Genomic DNA, 7,943 nt, shown 5'->3' with positions numbered 1-7,943 from the left:
TCCTTCTGTTCATTCCATGTTTGTGTCGCCATGGATATGACTTGATAGATATGATTACCCTAACCCTAATTGTATTGATTCAAAATGGATTTTTCTTCTCTCTTTATAATCCATTTGTGTTATTATTGTGTATTTATCCAAAAATTAAAAATAAGAATTATGTTTACTTACTGTGTATTTTACCTTGTTATATATTTCCGTACAATCAATGTAGTATCTAGCTAGCTTCATAATTGTTTAACAAGACTAAACAATGAATTTGGTGAATAGTCTTCATAAAATGTGATGTATGATTTCTAGATAAATTGCATTTAAGGAAAACTATGAACGGAAACAGTTTTACAACATGAACTAGATTATAAAATATATGAAGCTGTACTAGAATTTGTGTAAGACCACCCAACATGATCATCAATCTAGTGCAAAGATTGCATAGAAGCTATGACCTGTTGCATGAAACTGCAGCTGCATCTAAATCTGTCATAAATTAACAACAACTTCGATTATCAACCACGCAAGGTTTTTCATCTAAATATGGATTTTCTTGAAAAATGTCTAACTACCTTTCTCTTAGAGAATGTTAAAACGAGTTGCTCCTCACACAAAAAAGACAAATAGAACCTTTCTGGCTAAAATGAGTAAATCTATGAACATGCATGAAACTGCAGCCGCATCTAAATCTGTCATGAATTAAATCCAACTTCTATTCGAGAATGTCAAAGCGAATTGCTCCTCACACAAAAGAGATAGATAGAATTTTTTTTTGGCTAAAATGAGCAAGTCTATGAACATGCTGACATTACAAAACCCCATGCCCAGAATAAAAAATAACAAACTGACAGAGCCCCTGACATAACCACAATATCTCACCTGCTGATCAAGAGGTGCCTATGATTTTCGAAAGATGATGTTTAAGGAATGCAATATCAAAATCCATTACCATATATAGCTATGATAAGAACAACAGAGACAATGTTAAAGTCCAGATTTTTTTGTTGAAATAAAAATAAACGATATTACATTCAAGTGAACATACCTAATTATATTGCTCATATTTTATAGGGTCGCAAATTGCACATTATGCATCCCAAGGAAAGATTGAAACATGTTAACATACTGATTAATGATTGATGGTACACAATTTTAACGGAAATTTTTTTTTAATCATAAACTGTTAGAAATTGATGAATTTTATCAGTATATTTTTATATATATTTTTTCCAAAAATATCGGATCAAGAAAAATATATGGGTATAATTTTCCCACATTCTTGGGCTTGTTGGGTTGACACGTGCCATCACTAAACACGTACATGTGAAGGCGCGTTGGGTTTTATACTGGGCAAACTTGAGTATTGGTCTGGTCAAATCTAAATCCAAAAGTTGCTAGGTCTGATCAAAGTCAGACCCAAGTGATTGTTGGGTCTGGCAGGTGCTACCAAGCCCAATAGCTTATTCTGGCCCAACGAGATGGGTCTGTCATGTGTTCTCTAAGGGTTTCAAGCACGATGATTTTTATTTTTATTGGCTTCACAATAGCATTAGTTCCATTTTATAAGTTTGTACTAATATATTTTTAGGTATACATGTGTGAAAGTTGAATTTTCAAAAATCAACAACTTTTCACTCATATATATATTTTTATTTAATTTTAAATTTTATTTTATTTTTAATATCATCGCAATAGTTTTAGTATCATTTTATAAATAGTATTATCACCTATGATATATGTATGTGCGTGTAAATATTTATTTTTAAAACAAGAATAAAAATTCCATCAACTAGTTTCGACAAGTTTGTATTATGTTTCGATCAAATATTGGTTTTTAAACAGCTAGCAAAATGTGTCTATTAGTTTTTAGCAATCGATGTAGGTCTAGCATGATGTTTTTAACTATAAATGAAAAAAAAAACTAAAAATATCATCTAGTTATGAGACTCATAATTTAGGGCTTAATGTTAACTTAATGAACATCCACAGACAATAAATGACTCATTAATATGCTTGGAAGTAATTTAGACATTTAATAGTATGCCCATAATAAATTTAAGAGAAACACATAATTAGGGTAATATTTTATTTGAAAGGATACATTAAAGGCAATGTATATATTCATTTATACATAATCGACCCCTTACGTAATCTCTAGAACGTGTGCTATTTTAGGATTATTTGTTTTTTTAAAAACTAGGTTGTGGCTTTTTTTTCCACAAATCTCTTTTAATCTTTGGAGGTCTAATTAATGTTTCGTAGCAACAAGGTTTATAAGATATTTCTTGAATGTTTTAAGGTGAAAACAAAGTTAAAAATTGGTATTTAGGGTTTAAAAATTTAGACCCCAACTTTTCTGGCCTTATTTGGTGATCAAAATCTTAACTAGTAGATAGCATGTCATCTTACAATGCAAACGACTCATTGTCTATTTTATTTTCTAAAAGGAAAGAAATCAATTGGACGATGTGTCTTCCACTCATTAAAAAAAGAACACTAGACATGCAAGCCTAGTCTTCCATGTGTGCCTGAGCTTCTTTCCATTTGCCTAGTCGCTATAACTACCTTTCCGAGCCCAATTGCCTTGCCTTTTTTGTATTGCTCTTTAATTATTTTAGAATTTTTTTAATTTTGATTAAAATTTACTATAAATATAAACTTTTAAATTCCTATTCAATTAAATATCATTACAATTTTCCATTGTTTTTAAATAAGATTATAGCTTTTATGGTAATATTAATTATCATTTAGGTAAATATTATATACGAACCTAAAATACATTTTTTTTAAATATATCATAAATATTCAATGAAAATAAGTTATTTTCTTTATTTCTTTATTATAATTTATTTACATAATTTTCTCATATTAATTATTTTTTCCTTAAATTTCCTATAAAATATTAAAACATTTTTTTTTTAATATTGTGAGATTGAAACTTCCTTTTCAGATCATGATATTATTATTTTTATTTTGTAAAATTTATTTTTGATATTAGTATATTAAAAATGATAAAAAACATTAAAAAAAAATTTAAACAAAAAAATTAAATTTTTGAAGTTTTTTAAAATACAAAAATAAATAGATATTTTTACCTTAAAGGCGAAACCAATAAAATGCTCATAGTGCTTTCGATGTGTATTCCACGTCCTGCTGAGTGGGTGGCCTTCTTATCCTTTGAAGAGCACACCAAACAAAAAGCTAACAACTCAAGTCAAAGCTCATTTTTTGATCCAGATTTCCTTAAACACAAATCAATCTGATAAGAGAAAACATGAAAGCAGTGTCATTTTCACCAGCAAATCATTGCAACCTTAAACTCCAAAAGTATCCCATAAAACAACCAACACTTGCAAACCCAATTCACTTCAACAATCACCAAAACCAGAAGCCATCCAACAAAAAACACCACTTTCCTTCATTTTCCATCAAAGCCTCAAAAACCCCTCAAACCCCGTTAACCAAATATCCCAATACACCACCACTAGTAGTTGTTGGCTCAGCCAATGCAGATATATATGTGGAGATTGATAGATTACCAGCAGAAGGGGAGACCATCTCAGCCAAGACTGGGCAGACTCTTGCTGGTGGCAAAGGAGCTAACCAGGCCGCATGTGGTGCAAAACTTTCATATCCAACATACTTTGTGGGGCAAGTTGGCGAGGATGCACATGGGAAGTTGATCACTGAGGCTTTAAAGAATGGTGGGGTTAATCTTGATTGTGTGAGGAATCTGAGTGATGTGCCTACTGGACATGCTGTGGTGATGCTGCAGCCTGATGGGCAAAATTCTATTATTATTGTTGGTGGAGCTAACATGAGTTGCTGGCCTGAGAAGCTCAGCGATGAGGATTTGGAGGTTGTGAGGAAGGCTGGGGTTGTTTTGCTTCAAAGGGAAATACCTGATTTAGTTAATATTCAAGTGGCAAAGGTCAGGCATTTTAATAATTTTTTTTTAAAAAATCCTGCATCACTCGTTATTCATTCATGTTTAATGGCGATCATGTTAATTTGATCATGTTTATGGTTTAAGGTCAGAACTTTTTATTTCTTGCATCTAAATAAGCAATTGTGTAAATGAACTAAGTGATTTCTTTTGCCTAGTGAATATTAATATGGGATTGGGCTTTGTTGATCACAGTGACATTGTTCATCAAGGTATGATGGGAGGATCAAAGAAAATGTCTGTGGTTGAGATTGCGTTAACTTTTGACATATTTCTTGGGGACCAAAATTAATTGATGGTTGTCCATATTTGGTGATGGATTGCAAACTCTTTTTCCTAGATTTTCTTTTTGGAATTTGGTTCATCCAGCTAGATTGAGATGTGGTTTTCTTGGTGCTTTCTTTCTTCCATCAATATATATGACTAGAACAAGGTGAATCCATATGCAGCACCTTACTCCACCATCGCAATTAGTTTTTGCTAGAAGCTTCAAAGATAGAGAGGTCACTTGTTAAATAAAAATACGAGGGATGTACAGGTCAAAGATTGTTTGTTATTCTAAATATTTGGATGAAACAATGGATACACAGTTTGAGTTGATAAAGTTCTTAAAAATAAACCATATTTATGTTTTTCATGAACCAGTAAATGTTGAAAGAACTCGGGATATTCCAAGTTTCAGGCAATGGATCTCTCTGTTATAAGGATATTACAAAGAGATCCCTATGGAATTTCTCATTTGAACTGCTGGTTATAGAAGGTCCAGGATCTTCTACACTATGTGGAAATGTTGAGTGTCCTTTGCCAGATTGTTAGTTTAATATTTGTTTATAGTTGAAGTTAGCTATTGCTCTATGCTATGCAGAGTGCTCTGCTGAGCCCTGGAAATTTTCATGATATATAACTAGCTGCGCTCTCCGAACTTCAAAAGGTTTCCTTTGCACATCTTGTTGAGGAAATAGTAAGCTACTTAACAGAAATGCAACAAACAGTCTAGCATTGTAGTGTTGTAGGTGTTGGATGTGAAGTTAAAGATGGTTCACTTATGGAGGACTAAAACTAGCTGGCATCATCTTCATGCTGTCTGCCACAGTACATGGGTTAGATTTTAGAGAATCCTCTGGTTGAGTTCCAAAGTTAATGTTTTACTGTAGCCAACCTAAATGGTATTTCTTAAGGAAGGTAGGGCCCCTTCTTTGCTGACTGATTTCAATTAAAAGGAGTAGCTTCCATTATAAAATCCTTTCAAGGAAATATCTCAGGCATTAAGACTTTTGTTGCATTATCACATAGGATAACCACTATAAGTATTGCTAAAACATTTCCATCTAATTAAGATTAGCTAAGCAGTTTGGTGTCTGATTTTGCTTTTAAGTGGCAACCTTAAGTGTAGTTATTCATCTATTAACCAGGATTTTAGGTATATTTTGAGCCATTCTATGTGTCTGTCCCTGTAAAAATCTTTTACTTGTAACTGAGATTTTTTAGCCATAAAGAAGATTTTCCTTTTCTTTAATTTCTCATGAATGAAAGCTTTAGCTTGTAATGGTTTAGCCAGTTAAATTTTATCTTGTGACCCTGGGCAAATTTTTTTTAGACAGCAGGATCATCTGTTCTTGTTTTAAGCAACATGACTAATTTCCTTGTTGTTTTATAGCATGTTTCCACCTTGGCTTCTGTATGTAGATAAGAAATTGAAATAGCAAAGAATGGTTAAAATTTGACCTGTCATTGCACTATTAAAATGTTGGGTGCCTGATGCAGCATGTACATGGGATTTTTGTTTTGTTTTTGGCTGACTTCTTCTTCACACCTAGCATACACACACTCACACACAAGGAGAGAGGTAAGTTGGGGAAGATGATAACTTGAACCTTTGGAATTACTGGAAGTAAGTACCATATAAATGCTTTCTCTATATGCATGCTCACCTGATCTTCTGAAACGTTTTGAGGTTGTGTCAACAAAGAAAAACTGGGATGAAACCAGGCAGGGAAAAATTAGAGGAACTGGACAAAGAATTTTGAAATGGAAAAACTGTACTTATCTTATACTCTTTTCTCGAATTAGAGGAGACCCAAAGACTTGCTTACACAAGTAACACAGCCATTAAGGTAGCACTAAATCTTCCAAATGCTTGAGCTCTTTGTGGTTGCTTGATATAAGTTGATCATAAAATATAAGTGTGACAGAGCATATGCTTATTATATATTTTAGTAAAGCCACTCACACTAATATCTGCTGCCACTTCCTAGTCTTGAATAGTTTGATTCTTTTGATTTGCCTATCTGTGAATATTAATATTGAAATTTTATATCAATTTCATGGATGATTGAGTAACCTTGGGGTTTGAAGATATCTAATTCTTCAGCTGCCAGTTGACTTTAATGGTTCTGCATTTTCTTGTCCAAGTTTCTGTTGGCGTGATTATTATTATTCATAGCTTGTTTGGTGTTTCTCTTGCAATCATTTCTGACCTCTATTGGATAATGCATGTCTTTAGGCTGCAAAAAGCGCTGGTGTTCCTGTTATTTTGGATGCTGGGGGAATGGATGCACCAATGCCCCCTGAATTGTTGAATGTTGTTGACATCTTCAGCCCGAATGAAAGTGAACTTGCACGTTTGACTTGCATGTCAACTGAAAGCTTTGAACAGATTGGTCAGGCTGTCGTTAAGTGTCATAAAATGGTGAGTTTGGAGACCCCTATCATTAAGTGCTTTGTTTGCATCAGGTATGAGGTGAAAATTTTCGAGGAGAGATGTTTAGAGGGTAATTTTCTAAGGCTGACATGTTAAAGTTATAAAAAAGTTTTGAAGGCTGAAGTTATAAGAATGTTTGATAGCAGTTGAAAAAATTATGGAGAATAGTGGATCCCTATATAAATCAAATCAGATTTTAAGTTAAATATAATTATAAAAAAAATAATATATGTTCACGGTCCAAAATGGGAAAAGGAAGAAAAAAGAAGAACAAGTTTGTATTATTTTATAAAAAATGAGGGAAAGGCACAAAAACTGAGATTTTTCCCCTTTACAAGGATTAAAATTGTTACCCTCCTTGATGTTTTCCCCTGCCGCCAAAATCTTGCCAAACACAAGTAGAAGGGGATGAAAATTAACGGCCCAGCATACCAAACATAGCCAAACACGAGTGTAGTTTCTTACAATTGCCTATCAACTTTGTAAGGCATGTTTTGGATATTTCAAGGACAATTAATAGCTTTTGTTCTCAGTTTATGGAAATCAATTGTTTGATTCCTGTTTCACACATTCATTCACAAATTATGAATAAGGCTATTTCAATGCTTTTAAATATATGGTTGAATAAGACAGCCATCATCAAATGATGTATTGCACCAATTAAATGTTTGTCATATCTTTAAAATCAGAATTTATGTCAAGATCATTTGAGTTTTTTGTTTTGAGTAACTTGATCATCTCGTTATAGTGGATAGTTTCACTGATAGGAAACCATGCTTGGCAGTTGGCACTGAACTTTAAATTGTTTAATGTGTACTTTCAGGGAGTAAAGCAAGTTCTGGTGAAGCTTGGGGCTAAAGGGTCTGCTTTATTCATAGAAGGGGAAAAACCAATTAAACAAACCATAATTTCTGCTGCAAGAGTCCTAGACACTACTGGAGCTGGAGATACCTTTACTGCTGCTTTTGCTGTGGCACTCGTGGAGGGCAAAACAAAGGAGGAATGCATGAGATTTGCTGGTATGACTGGTGTTCGCCGTTTTTGTTTGTATTTTATACATCTCTATATCATTTTTCATTTGAATGATGCCCTGACAATTCCCTTGAATATTTACAGCTGCAGCAGCTTCTCTCTGTGTTCAAGTGAAGGGAGCCATCCCTAGCATGCCTGACCGGACATCAGTTTTACATCTACTCCAAACTGTCTGATCCTTTGAGGGCTTCTTCCTCCTCATAGTCAAGTTCTAAAAACTTGCAAAAATGCATATAAATGAAAAGCAGACAAGACTTTGTTGTCTACTAAAAA

The 7,943-nt window shown here is 33.3% G+C and overlaps 1 protein-coding gene across 1 annotated transcript; it reads left to right on the top strand.

The window, feature by feature from the left end:
• The first annotated feature begins 3,147 nt into the window (after positions 1–3,147).
• On the top strand, positions 3,148–7,943 carry LOC7462306 (ribokinase). The gene is made up of 4 exons (XM_002317440.4): positions 3,148–3,922; positions 6,441–6,626; positions 7,462–7,657; positions 7,755–7,943. Exons 1-4 carry the CDS (start codon positions 3,266–3,268, stop codon positions 7,844–7,846), a joined length of 1,131 nt encoding a protein of 376 aa, XP_002317476.1. The 5' UTR covers positions 3,148–3,265; the 3' UTR covers positions 7,847–7,943.

The sequence above is a fragment of the Populus trichocarpa genome, chromosome 11 (genome assembly GCF_000002775.5).
Source record: "Populus trichocarpa isolate Nisqually-1 chromosome 11, P.trichocarpa_v4.1, whole genome shotgun sequence".
In the NCBI taxonomy this organism is placed as follows: Eukaryota; Viridiplantae; Streptophyta; class Magnoliopsida; order Malpighiales; family Salicaceae; genus Populus; species Populus trichocarpa.
Note: the sequence above shows the minus strand (reverse complement) of the source record. Positions and strands in the feature narration are given on the sequence as shown.